This window comes from Prionailurus viverrinus, chromosome B4 (genome assembly GCF_022837055.1).
Source record: "Prionailurus viverrinus isolate Anna chromosome B4, UM_Priviv_1.0, whole genome shotgun sequence".
Lineage (NCBI taxonomy): Eukaryota > Metazoa > Chordata > Mammalia > Carnivora > Felidae > Prionailurus > Prionailurus viverrinus.
In genome coordinates, this window is record NC_062567.1 from 41,460,733 (window position 1) to 41,479,965 (window position 19,233).

At 35.9% G+C, this 19,233-nt stretch overlaps 1 protein-coding gene across 1 annotated transcript; it reads right to left on the bottom strand.

Moving 5' to 3' along the window:
* Positions 1–132: 132 nt before the first annotated feature.
* Positions 133–9,649, bottom strand: LOC125171302 (NKG2-A/NKG2-B type II integral membrane protein-like). The gene is made up of 6 exons (XM_047868620.1): positions 9,463–9,649; positions 9,057–9,134; positions 8,549–8,602; positions 7,889–8,040; positions 623–726; positions 133–366 (listed from the first exon to the last, which is right to left on the bottom strand). The coding sequence occupies exons 1-6, from the start codon at positions 9,647–9,649 to the stop codon at positions 249–251; spliced, it is 693 nt and encodes a 230-aa protein (XP_047724576.1). The 3' UTR covers positions 133–248.
* Positions 9,650–19,233: the final 9,584 nt, after the last annotated feature.

Consider the following 19,233-nt stretch of genomic DNA (forward strand, 5'->3'; position numbering starts at 1 on the left):
GATTCATCCTTGGTAAGAAATGAAACACTCTAGTGAGTGATGTTGATAATGGGAGAGGCCATGCACATGTGCAGACAGGGACAATACAGGAAATCTCAGGAGCTGCTTCTTAATTTTGTTGGGAACCTAAAATTACACTAAAAACATTTTCTTAAAAATATGCAGAATAAATAATCATATGGCTTTTGAAATAATGAGAGATGTATTCTTTATAAATGGTGAAATAACATTATACCAAAGTGAAATAACTAGAATGCCTTGTGCTTACAAACATATGGTCTTATTACTGAGCAGGGTGCATAAAACGGTTTTACTTGAAAATTGAAATATGGACACTTCTTGTCACTCTCTGAAGATGCTGACAACCTGAAATACAGGGAATTATACCTCATTAATCTTACCGTAAGATTACTTACATCTCTTACTATGTACCATAGTATTTTGATGAATAAACCATCCATTTTGGCTATTACTTATATATCTCAATCTCAAGATTTCCCATATCATTTTTCTCTGGAAAAACTTCAACTACTGTGTTTATCCGATTGTTCACACATTGCTCTTTTTGTTTCTAAGAACAATTCTTGTGAAGCATAAAATAAAAAGTTGTCAGAAGACTTACATGTTAGAAGAAAATGTTATGGCCTTTGGCTGCACAGATGAACTATGATTTCTTCTCTGGAGGCCTCTAATCCATGTAGTAGCAGAGAGTAAATTCAACAAAAACTATGAGAAAATAAATTTTGTTGGAAGTCAAATACAAGCTCTTACACTCTTTTGAATTCTGTAGTAACAAATGAAAGTTCTTTCCTTCTAACTTTATAGAAACTTTCCAATTATAATATAATGTTACACACTGGACACGTAAGTATAAAATTATCTTAGTAGGACTAAGTGAAAAGGACAAACTGACCACAAAAACAATTTCAGAGTTTAGAAGATGGATCAAAGCTTAATAACTTATGAAATATGTACCGTGGAAATTCAAGTCAGAAACACATTTATAATCTTCTCGGCTAGGATGTTCCTGAGCCTCCCCACCTGCCCACCACTGGCTCAGTGATGCAGAAGATTGTAGCTTTTACATTTGGGAGAAGCTGTGAAGAGCAATGGTGCTGGTGCCACAGGGAGAGAGGTGATCAGTACTGGGGATGGGGACGGGTACCCATTGATGTTTCAGCTCCAAGTGCTGATTTCGCTCAGTAATGATGAAGAAAACCTATACCTGATCTGGTCAGAGCTTGCGGTGTTTGTGTCAAGCACTGTGACCCCCACAAATATAATGGAAAGATACTGGATGTGAGAATATAACGGAAGAGTTGACCATTAGTTTCTAACACTCTTAGCTTATGGAAAAAATATACACACATGGAGAGGAGACCAAGAGGAACCCAGGAGAAAGTGAGAATACAGGAGACCTGAGAACTCTTAGCAACATTATGAACAGTCCCTCTCACAATCACAGACACAGGCACAGATGTCACACTGCAGAAATGGAGTCCATACTGACTTGCAATATTTGACATATTCTTTCTAAAAAAAATAGTAACATCAAAGGTAAAAGTTACAAGGTCATAAAAATAAGCAATGAGAATTTGGAAATAAATGAACAAAACTATCAGCAGACAGATTTAGTGGAGAAGATTCTGCCATAAATGTTTGGCCAAAAAAAAAATAGTAAATCTAGGAAAAATGTCATACAATGCATGTTTCTGAATTCTATTTTTAAAAACTGTCTACCTAAAAAGTAAAAAAATATGAAGAGAAATTTAAAAATGTCTTCCAACGAAAGGAAAGCATAGGTCAATAGAAACGTCTGCTGGGATAAGTTGTTGCACATATTAGAACAAAAGTATTTATAAGTCATATTTATAAATATATGAAAACTATAAAGAAACTTAGTTGAAATAATTGCATGCACATGTGATGGCAGCAATTTAGCAGGTAGGAAATATCAATAGAGAAATAAAACTATATGAAGAAACCACAGAGAATCACAGTGCATATCCATACCGGAAATGGAAAATCCACTCAAGTAGAAAAAAACTGATGAATTTGAAGGAGTAACAAATTTATTTATAACTTAGGATGAGAGAGAAGAAAGAAAACAATTTACAGAATTCAGAGACTTTCAAAAGAGTATCAGGAAAGCCAGCTTAGTTCTAAGTAGAATATGAGAAGAACAACAGAGGCAGAAAAAAAAAAAAAACAGGACAACAATCTTAAGGCACAATGAAGGAACAGCTTACTAATATCATTTAAGATATTTATACACACCAGAGATTTACCACACTGCTAACAGAATGAGCACTTACAAATCCATGTCTCATGACATCATAATGAAATGACCAAAGAACACTGGCAAATGCAGACAAAGAAATATTCTTGAGGGAACAGAGTGGATTGTGAAGTGACTTAAGTCCGTGTGAAAATCAGGAATGTGTGACATATCTTCCACCTCCATCAGCCTTACGCCACATTATCTAGGACAGGATCCATATCCCTGCCCTGCACACTACTTCCGAATGGAATGGGATACAAGCAGCAAGTTGAAGGAACAGAAAGACACAGAGTCTAAATCCCCCATGGAAACAATACCTTAAAAATATCCAGACACAAACCGAGGTATAATTGGTCTAACCAGCTTTGATAAAGGTGCCAGGACCATTCAGTAGGGAAAGACAGCATCTTTCACAAAGGGTGTTGGGAAACTGACTTCCCTCCCACATGCAGAAGAATGAAGTTGGATGTTTCCATTTATACCATATACTAAAATTAACTCAAAGTGGACTAAAGACATAAATGTAAGGTGTAGAATTTCCTCAAAGAAAAATTGGGGGGAAAATAAACAACACTGTATTTGGCAATGATTTCTTGGCTCTGCCACCAAAACCAGACCACAAAGGAAAAGTCCATTGTAGACAAATGTGTGATATCAACCTAAACATTTCTGTGCAACAAAGGGCATGATCAACGATGAAAAGACAGAGTGGAAAAAACACTTGCAAATCATACATCAAACAGGGAATCACATCTAAAATATAAAATTAATCTACAAGTTAGTACCAACAACAACAAACACCAAAACACAGTTAAAAAATAGGGCAAAGAAATTAAAAAGGCATATTTCCAAAGACAATATAAATTGTGAAAAATCATATGGAAAGATGCTAATGATCAGAGAAATGCAAATCAAAATCATGATGAGTTATCATCTGATACTCATTAGGATGGATGGTATAAAAAAAAAAAAGCTCAGGTGCCTGGGTGGCTTAGTTGGTTAAGTTTCCAACTCTTGGTGTTGACTCAGGTCATGTTCGCACATTTGTGGGTTTGAGCCCGCATCAGGCTCTGTGTTGACAATGCAGAGCCAGATTCAGATGCTCTCCCTTTCCCTCCCTCTCCACCTCCCCTGCTTGCTCTCTCTCTTTCTCTGTCTCTCAAAACAAATAAATAATATTTTTTTAAAAAGGGTCAGTGAGGAGGTCGACCAGGAGGAGACTACACACTGTTGTTGGGAATGTAAATCAATCACCATTATTAAGAAGGGAATGGAGCTTCTTCAAGAAATTGAAAATACAATTACCACATGAATCAGTAATCCCACATGTAAGAAATTATCTAAAAGTATTGAACGCAAGATCTCAAAGATATATATACACCCATGCTCACTGCACCATTATTCATTGGAGCCACGGGGCAAAAGCCACCCAAATGTCCACTGATGGATGAATGGAGAAAGAAAGCGTGGTATACACATAACCCTGTAATATTATTCAGTTGTAAATGGAAGGAAATCTTATCACCTGCCACAATATGCATGAAATTCTGGGACATTATGCTAAGTGAAATAAGCCAGTAATACAGATGAAAAAAAAAAAACAAAAAACCTGTTTGATTCCACTTATAGAAAGTATCCAAAGTAGTAAAAGTGATAGAATCAACAAGTAGAATAGTGGTTGCTCAGGTTGAGGGGAAAGTGTTGAAGGAGAATTATTGTGCAGTGAGTTGAGTTCCAGTTTTACAAGGGGAGAGCTCTAGATATACTTTGCAACAATGTGATAGTTAGCCCTCCTAACTTAAACTGGGTGCTTCAACTGGTTACGATGGATGATCTAGTGAAACGCAATGTAAGATGTGCGAGAGTATAGGATTCCCGCTATATGACCCTCTGGAAAAAACAAAATTCTGGAGACAGTAAATTGATCAGTGGTTGACAGGGTTTAGGGGGAAGGAAGGATGGATAGGGGGAGCACAGAGGATTTTGAAGGGTGGGAAACTATTCTGTAGAACTCCATAATGTTTGATACATGTCACTATATACTTTTCCAAACACATAAAGTGCCCAACCTCAAGAGTAAGCTTTGAAGTAAACTATGGTCTTTGGCTGATAATGATTTGTCACTACAGGTGTATCAGTTGTGGCAAGTGAGCCACCCCACTGAGGGCTTTGAAAATGAGAGAGTCCATGAACTGCTCCTGCATTGACACATAGACAGGAGGGGAATACAGCATATACCGGTGCTATGTCTGAGTTTTGCTATGAACCTAAAACTGCTCTAAGACACTAGGCTATTTTTTTAACATGGGTAATGTGTTAAATTCTATGTTATGGGGTCATGGTATTTTCTGCAACAGCTTAAAAAATAAAATCAAAGTCAAACCCACAAAAAGAGGTGATCTTGACAAGGGCAGGAGAAAAACAACTCAGTATCTTTAGCTAAATAGCAATATGATTAAAAGATGAGTTCTCACCAGAAAAATAGTGGGGAAATGAAAGAAAGAAACCCACTACCTGTGTGTGCGCGTGCGCACACACACACACACACACACACACACACACACACACACACCAAATAAACAAACAACCAAAACAAAGCAAAAATACCTGTCAAACAGGAATTATACATTCAGAAAATAGTTTTTCAAAAAACAAGATGCATAAAGACCCCACATCAGACACAAAAATGAACAGAATTTTTTCTTACTACACCTGCCTTTCAACAATGTTCTTCAAGCTACAAGTAAAATGACACTAGATGGTAACACATATCTGCAAGAAGGATTAGAGATCACCAGAAATGATAAATAGGTTGGTAAATGTTTAGATCTGCGTATGAATTTTCCTCTCTGAATTTCTTGAAAAGATAAGATATTTGCAGCCATAATTATAACACTGTATGGTGGGATCTATACTACAAACCTTATATTTTTAACATTTGTTAATGTGTGTGGTACAAAGTCTCCACGAATGCTTCCCTTCAGGTTTCCAATGTGAAATCATGAAAGCAGAGAAGGTAAAGAGATGCATAGTTTGTGTTCAGAAACCAGTGCAAGCTGGCTTCAGTACAGCACTGTCAGAAGTACAGATTTCCTCTCTCTCTGACAGTAGGTTGTTCCTATGAAAACTTTCCTAAGCTGAAATAGTGTATATTGAGGAAGCAAATAGCGTTAATTTACACGGGAAAAATTGCTGAGCATCCCTGTTCCAAAAATTCACCACCACCCCCAAAACACAAAACACAAAAAATAACCTCCCTTAGGATTTTCTGATACCTCAAGACAAGACTTGTGAATGGAGAGGTACAGAAAATAAATTGAGATGAAGCACAGACACTCAAAAATACAGTTCAAACCTACGCCTGATACTGATATACAGAGTGTACTGTTTTTTGAGAAATGAACTTGACAGGAACAGTCTTGTTCCTCGTGCTGTGAGCTGCTTCTCTAACATTAAACTAGCCCTGAACCCAATGAAAGAATTGCTATGGAGAATACATGGTAAAAGAAGGCATTTTGGATCATAAGGAAGAAACAGAGGACAAATGTAAGAATAAAATTCTTACCAGGTATTATGGACTTCCCTTCACTTCCTGTGTTTTCAAAATTGATATTTGAAGCAAAAGTGTCAGTTGAAGCAAAGTTATAACATGCATGATTTAGGACACTTACAGTATAAATGGGACACGGTAATGGACCATAAAAGCAAGTAAGTCTCTACATTTTACTCGAACTGCTGTGGGTTGTGATAGACTGTGTAGACTGTGATCTATGAATATACAATCATCTATATAAAGATATATAATATCTATATTACTTATACCAAGGAGATTAGAGCACATCTGTACATATATATATATATATATATATATATAACTTTATGTATATAAAGTTACTGATGAAGAAAAGACCTACTTTGCTATCAATGATGCTCCGTCAATGAGGTAATGATGTAGAAATATACAACTTTCACTCTTATCTCACAGCCTCAGACATAAAGCATCACAAAAAATAAATTCTAATTGGGTCATAAATCATAATGGAACGTTAAAAAGAAAGAAATAAAAAAAGGTAAATACAGGAAAATAATACAGGAAATTCTATTCATGAACTTTGGCTAACTTATGAAATAGGTCCAATAATACTCATTGTAATGTACAAAACGCTAAGTAGGACCATGGTAACATAAAAATTCTGATCATTAAAAGACTCCAATAGGAGAGCGAAAATGCAGATGCAGGTATTTGCATCTTAAAAACTGAAAAAAGAGCTCATGTCTAAAATATGACAAAGACTTCTGAGAAGTGAAAAGAAGACACCGTCCTGGAGAAATGGGCAAGAGACACAACCCAGCACTTCTCATTCTCACAAAAGAGAAGAGCCTTGAGATTTACAGCCCAGGAAAATGGTACTATGAATAACCATCAGAACATATTAATTAATTTTTCTGAGAATACTGATCACAGGACTTTTAGATCAAAGGCCTATTTGGTACAATGTAGTTTACACAATAAAATAAAAAAAAATGTAGGCATAAATTTTTATATTGAAATATACACATATCTATGACTATGCAATTGCATACTAATGCCTACAGAGAAATGTAGCATAATTATACATGAATACAATTATGTTATATTTATACATTATTATTTTATTATGAAAACCATACATTTATGTTACATAAATATATAATATGTCACTATGTGTAATACATGATTATAAATATGATATGTGGAGAAAGACATAGTAAAGACTTTTCCTAACATAATTATTCATAATACCCACATATGAAAAAGGAACTAAATTTCTGAGAATGGTTTTTAACATGTCATATTCATAGAGCAATGAAAATTCTCAAACTGTAGACAAGTGTGTTAATATAGATGGATTACAAGTAGCACCTGGGAGAGAAGGGAGACCCACATAAAAGTGCACCCTGAATGATTCCATTGATATACAGCCCCAAAATAAGCAGAGATATTTCATAAAAAGAAAATGGGCAGGCCTGATAAAGGCTCAAAACTTCAGTCTCATGATGTAATTTAGAATTGTGTGATTCTAACTACATTGTAATCAATGTGCACAATCATATGCCTAGTTTCCTTGATGTGTTGTGAAATTCAATAGTAAAGTTAATTTCAGACAAAAGAGCATTTCTAGAAGCGCAAGATCCTATGAAAAGCAAGAACTGGAAATTATCAAATGTACATTCAAGGTATAAAACTATAAATAATGTGTCATAGAGTCAAACCATGGAATATTAAACACTTTAAAAAATAAACTACAAATACATATAAAACTATGGATGAATTCTACAAGCATAATATTAATTGCAAGATTTTTCTTTTTATTTTTTAACATTTATTTATTTTTGAGACGCAGAGAGAGAACATGAGCAGGGGAGAATTAGAGAGAGAGGGAGACACAGAATCTGAAGCAGACTCCAGGCTCTGGGCTGTCAGCACAGAGCCCGCTGTGGGGCTCAAACTCCCGAAACTTGCGATCATGACCTGAGCCGAAGTCGGAGGCTTAATCCACTGAGGCACTCAGGAGCCCCATTTAATGACAAGCTTTTAATACAATCTGGAAACATCTGAAAACTTACCTTGTCCTCTTCATCATCATAGTAGAGCAGGTTAGAGTTCTTAGAAGCACAAGACGTCAAACTCTCATTCCACGATTTTCCCTCAGTGCTAATGTAATAGCAATTGTTGGAATACATAAACCACTCTTTCAGACAATGACAACAGAGACACGCTGGAGAGAGATTATGAGATATTATCCAAAAAGCTTTGAATATTACAAAATGAAACTTTACATAGTGTCTATGGATACACATATGTGTACATAACATTCGTAGACCCTCACAAGACCCCATTTGAAAATTAAAACAAAACACACACACACACACACACACACACACACACACACTCAGAGAAGAGTCAGGCTTTCATCCCCTAATTTATGTGCACATATAAAGCAACCACAAAAATGTCCACCTCTGCATGTCCTGAGAATCACTTACACAACCGTCTTTATGGAATGATTTACCTTTTACCATGTTGTAGAAGGAGGAAATGTGAGGCAATTGTTAACAGCAGGTACGGTGATTTTGAATGAGTATTTCTCCATCAGTTCTGAAAGTTCATTAAGTGATTTTCTAATTCACTTTTTCCCAAAGAATTTGTTATCATCTTTGCCTACTTGAAGACAGAGCTCAAAGAGACACGAAACTAATAACAGAATTTTGCAAGGGATGTTGTACCTTTCCGGATCCTTGTTTCCAGGGACGTTTTGTTCCGATCTGGTCCTTCAGTAGCTAGAACATTAAAGCAATTCTCAAAAAAAATAATATTCAATGAAATAAATCATAATAATTTGAGTTTCCTAGTTTAAAATTGGGTGTGCTATTTTACCAGAAAAATTGAATAAAATAATGAACATGAGGGGGTAAACATTTCAAAAGCTTAAAGAACCAAACCTCACCATCTCTTACAATATTTCCTTTAAGCAATCTCAAGAGTTAATGTGTATTTCACCATAAAGTCTCCTGTATGACTTGACTTTGAGTTATTAAATCCAAATATGTGTTTAATTCTCCCTAAACTTATTCTGTTATTTCTACTTTAGATAAACTCCAAATAATCATTCCACATTTAGAGCACACATGCATTAAAATGAGACAATAAATTCAAAGTGTTACACACTATGTCGAGGAACTGATGATCAGTAAGGTGAAATATTCCCTTTTAGTCATTCAAACACATACTTACAGGGAATAACAGCTATTGTTACCACAGTGGACATCAAGACGAGGCAGAGGATTCCCAAGATACCGGCAATGAGCTTCTCTGGACATGAAGGTGAATAGTAGGAAGAGAAAGGCAAACACTGAAAAAGGATGCCCGCAAACAATCATTTAGGAGATTTACAAACAAGAGAACCCACAATGCACACGGAATCACATACAATAACCTGCACCTCAAACCCATCACTATCATTGGAATCTTCTCTCAGAATATACCAATGCATTCAATTACAATACCATATTCCAACCTCCAGCTCTGGTCCTCACAAATGAAAACTATGTGAGATCACTTCCTACTCTTTCCCTACACCCCTACACCCCAACTTCAAATCCTAAAACAGACATACTGGTCTGCATTACATGTTTTTTACCTTTGCAGGGAGAGTTCTTGCCATTCCCTTGAAGGTCCCGAGAAGCATTTTGAAGATTCAATTCTGCATAGGCTATCTCCTCCTCAGTTACTGAAATGGAACTTTTCGTGCCCTTAGGTTGCACTTGCTGTCTTTTTGAGCCCTTAGCATGATGGAGTTCCGCGTAAGTCACGCCTTGGTTGTCCATGTCTGCAGCTGAGTAGTGTCAGCTACAATGTGGATGAAACTGCCCTGAAGGTCTTGATCAAGAGTGTGTGTCATGTGCTGACGACATTGCTAGTACAGTGACACCGGGTGGGGTGCAGGGTGAGGGAGACTCCTCATTTGCAGTTGAACAATAGAAAGTCTGGTACTAACTTGTGTAGAGATTGAAATAAGTGTTTCATGATAGAATAAGTGGATTTTTACAATAATAGCAGAATAGTATTGGTTGCAAAACATGTAAAGCACTAAATTAGTGAAGAAGAAAGGAATTCATGAATACTAGTGTCCTCATTAATGTAAGGTCAGATTCCACAGACATATTTCAACACTATTAGAATAACCAGATTAATTAAAGTGCTGTATTACAAAAAAGTGTTGTATCAATTTTGACAATGTTAAAGCCCATTACTGGTTGAAAATTAGGTGCTCTAAGATTGGAGAATATTGTTTTTAGTACATATAGGAATTCCCTGTTGCAAATGACTTTTATTTGTGGTTTGAAACTGTGTTTCTAAAAAGTAATGCAGTGCTATCAAAGTGATATTTTATTTTGAACATCTGGGGAGTTCTGAGAATTGTTAAATTTTAGAAGAAATATATCATATGTTACAAAATGTTACAAGACACACTAAAATTGCCCAAAGCAGGAACAATAGTGAAAACAAAAGGAAACAAAGCATTTTTTAAAAGAGGACTTACCATCAGAAAGTGACAATTGACTTAACGGCAAAGATATGAAAGCATAAAATGATAAATAAAAGGACAGATCATTTATGGAAGAACACAGTTGTTACAAATGTCTAGAAAGATCTATGATTTCAAAGGCAGTTAGGGTAACTCCAGTTGTTTAGTTGTACTAAAACTCACATAAATGTAATTTCAGACCTCAGTCAAGGAACTGTGCAGTCAGTGAACTCTGGAATTACTCCTGTCTCTCCAAGTACAAAGTATCAGCTTCAAAAATTATTTCGAGGGGCACCCGGGTGGCTCAGTCAACTGAGCGTTTGGATGAGCTACCAACTTTCGCTCAGGTCATGATCTCATGGTTCGTGAGTTCGAACCCCACGCGGGGCTCTGTGCTGACAGCTCATAGTCTGGAGCATGCTTGAGATCTGTGTCTCCCTCTCTCTGTCCCTCTCCCGCTCATTCTGTGTCCCTCTCTGTCTCTCCAAAATAAATAAACATGAAAAATTTAAAAAAAATAAAAATTAAAAAGATTTATTTCATGTCTAGCTATCTAATTTAGTAATCTAAAATACGAATTAAAAGACGTACACTACAACGCATATAAAGCACTTAAACTCAATCTGAGTGGTCTAAGTTCTCAATAATGTGTTAGTGATTTTAATAATTTTTATTAAAACAATTTTGTTGTTTCCTTTTGAGAGAGAGAGACAGAGAGGAAGACAGACTGTGAGTGGGGGAGGTTAGAGAGAGTAAGACACACAATCTGAAGCAGGCTCCAGGCTCCGTGCTGTAGCACGGAGTCTGAGGTAGGGCTCGAACTCATAGACCTTGAGATCATGATCCTCGCCGAATTTGGACGCCCAACCGACTGAGCCACCCAAGTGCCCCAATTTTAAATATTTTTAACACAGTAACCATTTATCATTACTGATTCATAGCATTTACACCATGTAACAATTCATTACACAAGAGCGTCTTTTAGTATTGAATATCTTTCTTGGCCAAGTTTTGTTCAATTTTATAAAAAGTCTTTGGATTGTATATAGTTAAGTTTAAATTAACATTTTTACACAAGGTACCTCATCTTGAATTTTATGAAGAATCAAACTGCTTTCATTTATTGAAATGAATATATGAGGAATTCCATTTGACCTTTATGCTATAATGGACTCATTTTCGGGATTTTTTTTTAAAGACTGGACCAATGTCGAATATATATAATATATTCTTGATGACAACTGATGACAAATCCAAATCATGTGTTCTTTGTCCTCATGCTTCTGTGACCTCACCTTAAATTATATTGATTTGCAAACCTATGCATAGGTATATGCATATTCTTAATGACATCTCCACAGGCAAGAAATTGAATATTGTAAGACCTCTAATGTATCTCATACTCATTCTTGTTTGTTACCCTGAATTGTTGGAATGCAGATTCCAATGTTCTCTGTGATTTCATTGTATAGTGGCTGTGCCTCAGGTGCATCCCACCAGCATTTATAATCTCCCACTCACTGAGGTGACTACTAGAAAGGCAGGACTGTGGTGACACATACCTTCTGTTGGCCAGACAGTCATGCATCGTCCAGAGGGAACCAGGTTCCTCTCGTAACCAGACAGTATCTGTGGTCTTCACAGCCTGCCGGCCCTGTGAGCGCTGAGAGTGAAGCAATAGTGGAAAAAGTAGATTTCTCATCAATGTGTCACTTCAAATTTGAACAGGAAATTCTTGCACTTGAGCTATTTTGAAGACATTTATCTCCTCACACACCTCCAGAATGTAGAGGCTTTGAGCTTGCAGTGTGGCATTTCCTTTGTCCTTCAGCAAATGTCTCTGACAAATTTTATGTTCCATGAGATGTTGGGGTCAGAGACTTAACCACTCAGGCTGTTCACTTACTTCCATCTGAATGACAAACACTGAGGACTTAGGCCTTGTGTAAAATATCTTAGAAGTTTATGTTTTACTTTTAGGCAAATTTGCTACATGTAGATATTATGTGTTTCTTTTTCTTATGCCCTTGATATGTCATTTTTATTTCACTGAAAATATTGTAAAATCATCAACCCGTAGACGGGTGTTTAATTATATTTGACACTAAGAGTGAAAAATGACTACGTTTTCAATTTTTTTGCGACTGCCATAAAGACATCAATTTCTGAATGGATCTTCTCAAATTCTACCTTCGTTTTTAATATACCTACATTCCATTTGTATTATTTGTAAATAGGTTATTAAAGTTTTTGCTGGAAAAAATAAATGCCTGTAAGAAAGATAAAACATTGAATAATATTGAGCAATAGCACCATTCCAGAGATTTGAATGTTAAATAATTATTCATGCTGTTTACTTATTCATTCTCCAATGGTAACTAGGTGTCTGTATTTAAATAGGAATATTTGTTGTCAACAAACAAACAAACAAACAAAGCCTAAGTCTAACTCTGTAGGGGAAAATTAATGAGTGTTTAACAATTTCACTAAAGATATTGGTGTAGGGCAGAGAAACTACTTTTAAAAGTACTTTTAAAAGACAATTAAATAACATGAACATCCAAGCAATAAAACTTTCTATCTAAATTACCTACTTTGCATCACTGGAATTCTTTTCCTTTGTTTTCATTGTTGGATTTTATTTGGTAATAATTTTGGGCATATTCACGTGCATGTTTCCTTTGGTCTGTAGTTCTGTTTTGTTTTGTGTTTGGCAAAATGGGTTGACAATACTATTTTCATTTTCATGTATTTATTTTCCCAGATGTATAGCTGACATGTGACATCACATTAAGTTCAGGTGTAGACATAGTGATTCATCATTTATACACATTATGCTATGATCATCATGATAAATCATCGTGATCACCCATCACCATACAAAATTAATACAATGGTATGGACTCTATTCTCCATGCTGTAATTTACATCCCTGTGAATTATTTATTTTATAACGGAAAGTTTGTACCACCTACTTTCTTTCGTTTCTTTCAGCCATCCCTCGTCCCCACTCCCCTACAGAAATCACAAAGTTGGTCTCTCTGCATGTGAGTTTATTGTTTATTTGTTTGTTTCTTTTTGTTTTGACATCATAAGGTAAACATATGGTATTTGCCTTTCTCTGTCTGACTCATTTCATTTAGCATAAAACCCTCTAGATCCATCAACTGTGTCAAAAATGAGGAAATGTTTGGAGAAACCTCCATCCTGTTGCCCATTGTATCGACACCAATTTAAATTGTCACCAACAGTGCATAAGATTTCCTTTTCTCCACATGCACACCAATATTTGTTATTTCATGGTTTTTTTTTTGGATTCAGACATGTGGGAGGTGAGATCTCATTGTGGTTTTGATTTATGTTTTCCTGATGATTAGTGATACTGAGCATCTTTTCACATGTCTGTTGTCGATCTGCATATCTTCTTTCAGGAAATACCTATTCAGGTCCTTGCTCCATTTTTGAATCACGTGTTTGCATTCCTTTTGTGTTAAGATGGAGGAATTCTTCATATATTTTGGATATTAACCCCTTGTCAGATACATCATTTGCAAATATCATCTCCCATTCAGTAGGTAGCCTTTTTCTTTTATTGAACGTATCCTTGGCTGGGGAAATGCCTTGTGGTTTGCCATATTGTTTATTTTTCATTTTGCTGCCATTCTCTATGAAAACAGATCTAAAAGAATAATGATGAGAATGATCTCCATGAGTTTATTGACTATGCTTTCTTTAGGAGTTATTGTTGCTGGCCTTACCCCTACCGCTTTAATTCATTTTAGGTTTCTTTGGGTTTGGTATAAACAAGTAGTCCAGTTTGATTCTTTAACACATATTTTTCCAGTTTTATAAACACCATTTACTGAAGACTCTCTTTTCCCTTGTGTCCCTTCTTGCCTTCTTGTCACATTTAATTGATCACATAGATACACATTTATTTCTGGGCTTATTACTCCATTCCTTTGATTTATGTGTCTCTTGTTCTATACCGCTTGGATTGCTAAAGCTTTGTAGTAGACTTTGAAATATAAGAGCATGTTTCTTCCAGTTTTGTTCCTCTGTCTAATGATTGCTTTGGATATTCAGAGTTTCTTGTGGTTCCATACAAATTTTCAGGTAATTTATTCTAGTTCTGTGAAAATGCTATTGGTATTTCTTAAGGATTACATTGAATCTATAGGTCATTTTGCATAATTGGGATACTTTCACAATATTATATCTTCCATTCCATAAGCACAGTATATATCTTCCTATTTATTTATTTGTGTCATCCTCGCATTACTTCTAACATTAGCTTAAATTTTCAGCGTGTAAGAATTTCCCCTCCTTGGTTAAAATATTCTTTAATAATTGATTTTTATAATTGCAATTACAAATGGGATTGTTGTGATTTCTGTTTCTCACAGATTATTACTATTGTATAAAGTCCAAAAGATTTCCATATATTAATTTTGTTTCCTGCAACTTGACTGATTTCACCTATTAATTCTAATAGGTTACTTTGGTGTAGTGTCTCATTTTTTTTTTCTAGAAAATTAAGTCATCTGCCAATAGTGACTGTTTTGCATTTTCTTTATCAGCATGGATGTCTTTGATTGATTTTTCTTTTCAGATCTCTGTGTCTAGGACCTCCAGTACTGTGTTGAATAAAGTGGTAAGTGTGGACTTCCTGATCTTGATCCTGATCTGAAAGGAAAAGCTTTTGGCTTTCCCCTGTTGAGAATGACGTTAGTGTGGGCTTGCAATATATGAACTTTATTATATGAAGGGAAATTCCTTCTCTACCCACTCTAGGAATTTTTTACTATAAATGGATTTTTAATTCTGTCAAGTGCTTTCTCTGCATCTCTTGAAAGGGCCACATGATTTTGATGTTTCAGTCAGTTAATGTGGTGTGACAGGTTGATGGATTTGCAGGTCTTGAAGCATCCTTGCATAAGTGGAATAAACCTATGCAATCATGGTGTTTGAACCTTTTCTTGTATTGTGGAATTCAGTTTGCTAATACTTGAGTGAGGATTGTTGCATATTGATCAGGGATATTGGCGTATACTGTGGTGTGTGTGTGTGTGTGTGTGTGTGTGTGTGTGTGTGTCTGGGTGTGTTTGATTTCCTTGTTTGGTTTTGGTTTCGGGGTAACGCTGTCCATATGGAATGAATTTGGAAACTTTCCATTGTCTTCAGTTTTGAGACTAATTTAAGATGCAGAGGTGTCAACTCCCTTGAAAAATTTTGTAGAATTCGGACTCCTGGGTAGCTCCGTCATTTGAGACTCTAACTTGTGATTTCAGCTCAGGTCATGATCCCAGGATCAAGGGTAGGAGCCCCACGTCCGGCTCTGCACTGAGTGTGGACCAGCTTGAGATCCTCTTTCTCAATCTCTCCTGTCCCTCTCCCTTTTCAAATACTCTCTGACTCTCCCCAAGGTAAAAATGAATAAAAATAAAATAAAATAAAAGTAATGTTTTCTTGTTGTTGTTCTGCTTGCATGATTTCTACTACCTTGTCTTCCAGGTAGTTGATCCTTCTGCATCACCCAATCTGTTATTGATTCATTCTAATGTTGTTTTAAATGTCCATCATTGTACTCTTCAGGTCTGATTGTTGTTTTTTTTTAAATTTTCCATTTCTTTGCTGAGGTTCTCACTGTGTTCATCTACCCTTCTCTTGGGTTTGGTGAGCATTTGATGACCATTACTTTCAACCGGTTATTAGGTAGACGGCTTATCTCCATGTTATGTCATCTTCTTCTGAGATTTTATCTTTGCTTTCATTTGGAACATATTTCTCTATATCCTCGTTTTGTTTGACTGCTTCTTTCTATATATATAGGTAGGATTAATCCAAAGCATTCATCAATGATGCCAAATCATGTAAAATTCATTAATGTCTTCAGAAGTTGGAGGTACTTACATCTATTATTCCTGTATTTATACACATTTAAGTTTTAAATTAAACAATTTATATTCTCCTTTGTTACACGTAGACACACGGGTTCCCATTTTTGGTGTTTAACTTTAATGAAATCTATGCCTAGCAGGTGATGGCACAAAAGCATCAAGCTCTTAAGCCAAAACGACTCAGATCTAGTGAACACTCATGGGCCAAGAGGTACTGTTCAAATACTCGTCAAGTAACTATGAATAAGACACTATTTCTTCCATAATTTCTAGCAGAGGAAACTGAGCCAGAGCAGTTACATAACTGAGCCCCAGGACTACAAGTGTGCACTTAGAAATTTCATGAAGTGACCGCGTTCACTGCCAATGTCCTTACTTTACACCTGTATGCTTATAGCTTATTTGTAAGTTGATCAAGGACCGTGGTGAAAGCACCTATACCATTATGTCTGTCACTGTAGAAAACTGCTTTATGAGGATTTTCAGCACAGAAGAAAAAGACCCAGTTGGGAAGTTAAGAAAGTACTAAATTTTTAATCCATTTCCCAATCATTTACTTTTGCAAACATATCTTTTAGAAACTATCCATATTTTCTTTTACAAACTTATCTAAATCAAGCAATATAATAAAAAAAATTCCTATGGCTATAACGGTAGATTAGATTATTTTCAGTGAATCTACATTTCTTCCCTCTGACAACTTTGAAAAGAGTATACTCTACAGACAACCACGAGAAGTTGGCCCATGTGACTTGTTTTCACAACATAATGTAAGGATGTGATCACTTGTTTTCACAATGTAACGTGAGTGGGAATGTGATACCTCATGACTTCAGAGACCAGGAACTAAGAGATACATTTCTGCTACCTGTTATCTCTGCTATAAAATCATAGACCAGGCAGCCCGGTCTTCTCAAAATGAAATCTATACACGGATCTGAGCTGAACGTGTATGCAGTCTGGAGTAAGGTCCAGCCTTGATCAGCTATAACAAGTAGTCTGGAGTCAAGTCCAGCCTTGAGCAGTTAGAACATAGCCAAACCACAAACAGGTAAATGAAAAGTTAATGTGTAATTTTCAATGTCATTGCAAACTTGGGTACTATGAAACACAACTTTAGTAATTAGTTACAGTTCCCATTAACAACTAAATTCAATTCATTTTGACTATTCATATAATTTTTCTAGAAGACTATGAGGATTATGTACAGAGAATATAAAGAATATGTCTATCATCACAGATATAAATGTATGTGATATGAATTTGGTTTGCATGTAATAATAGAGTTTAATCTCTTTCCCTCTTATAATTGAATTAGGGTTGAAATATCTCTGAATCATTATCAAATTACTCAAGTTTGTCTTGAATTCTGGCAATAACTAAACGTTTGACCCACACTAATTTCGGTAGATTTTAATTTTTTGTTTTCTCTATTATTAACATTTCATTTTTTTTTGCCTCAAAGTATTTTTTAGCACGGTTGTAAAGACTGACAGAGGTGTGTGCATGAATACATTAAAAAAAACGAATCTTTTCCAAAGTATTTGAGCCCATGTAAGGAAAACAACAAATAAGACACCGGTTATTTTCCAACTAGAAAGCAATCTCTACCTCAAAATGAGTTTAACCTTTGATAGTGTGGTACCAAGAGAGATTTGGAGAGTACACTTTGGTTCCATCATCGGAGGAAGTGGGACGATCTGAATGGTTCTTATACAGCAACCCTGTGGGTGTTCTATGATAACCTCAAGGGGCCGTTCATTTAGTACTCTCAGCTCCAAACCCACCCTCAGTGCCCTGTTCTCAGATAACAGTGGAAGATCCTATCCATTTTCTCTCTTGTCATCTTACATGAAGTTGACTTTTGTCAGTAAAAGACAATGGAGAGCCAGTGCAGCAGAAAGGGCTCTTCTTCCTGGCTTCATGGTGTTTTCTCTCCTTTGGCCACCATGGCTTGGTTGCCAGTTGCAGTCTTGCAGGAAGTCACGTGTTTTCGTCCTCCAGCAAGTTCTTGTAGGCAAACTGTCAGTTTCTTGTCTTCTGGTCTTTCCTCCTGACGCTGTGACAGGGAGCTCTTCCTGTTTGCCAGTCACAGCCTGAGTTCCTTCCTCACCAAGTTCAGCCCGAGGAGTGTGGAGCTGATCTGTCCCAGGCCAATCCAGTGAGCCTGTCAGCCGTGAAGCTGTGTATAGCCACATCGTCTTCAATGACATCTGAATCCCTTCTTCAGAGAGTAGATCTGGCTTCAGTATCTATCCTTTAATTCTATGATATTCTTTGTAATTTTCTTTAGCTACTATCCTTTCCTCTTAGTAAGCTTTCTCTTATAAGTAGATAAATGTTTACTTCAAGTGTCCCCTTGTTTCTGTCTCCTGACTCATTTCTGACTGATAACCTCATCACCCTGGGTGGTTCAATCCTCATTTGAGGTCCTTTAAGGGTTAGGACAAATTAATTACCTTGGAAATACAAATGGAATTATTCACTTTGTTGAGAATTTTTACAATAATATCATGATTTGTAATATATATATATATATATATATATATATATATATACAGACATATACATATAATTAATGTTACTAAGTAGCAAAAGCGTAAGAAACAAATAATATATACCTCAGTATATATTTTTTACATTAATATAATTAAATTTGAGAAACAGTTCTATACCACAAAGAATGAAGCCTCAGGTACACGTTGGACTTTGGGTGATATATATCCATTGATACGGATTCATCGTTGATAAAAAATGAAACGTTCTAGTGAATGATGGTGATAATGGAAAACCCCATGCACGTGTGCAGACAGGGGCAATAGAGGGTTCTCTGCAACTTCCTCTTAGTTTTGCTGTGAATCTAAAATTACACTAAAATACATTATCTTCAAAATGTGCAACGAAAACAATTGTATGGCTGTTGAAGTAATGAGTGATGGATTCCTTATCAATGGTGAAACAGCATTCTACCAAAATGAGGTAA

Excerpts from the sequence above, each read along its gene's own strand:
- LOC125171302 (XM_047868620.1), bottom strand. The coding sequence starts at position 9,649 with ATGGACAACCAAGGCGTGACTTACGCGGAACTCCATCATGCTAAGGGC. Across the intron at positions 727-7,888 it reads ATGATGATGAAGAGGACAAG|TTTTTGTTGAATTTACTCTC; the intron begins GTAAGTTTTCAG and ends ATTTTCTCATAG. Across the intron at positions 367-622 it reads ATAACATTTTCTTCTAACAT|GTTGTCAGCATCTTCAGAGA; the intron begins GTAAGTCTTCTG and ends CCTGTATTTCAG.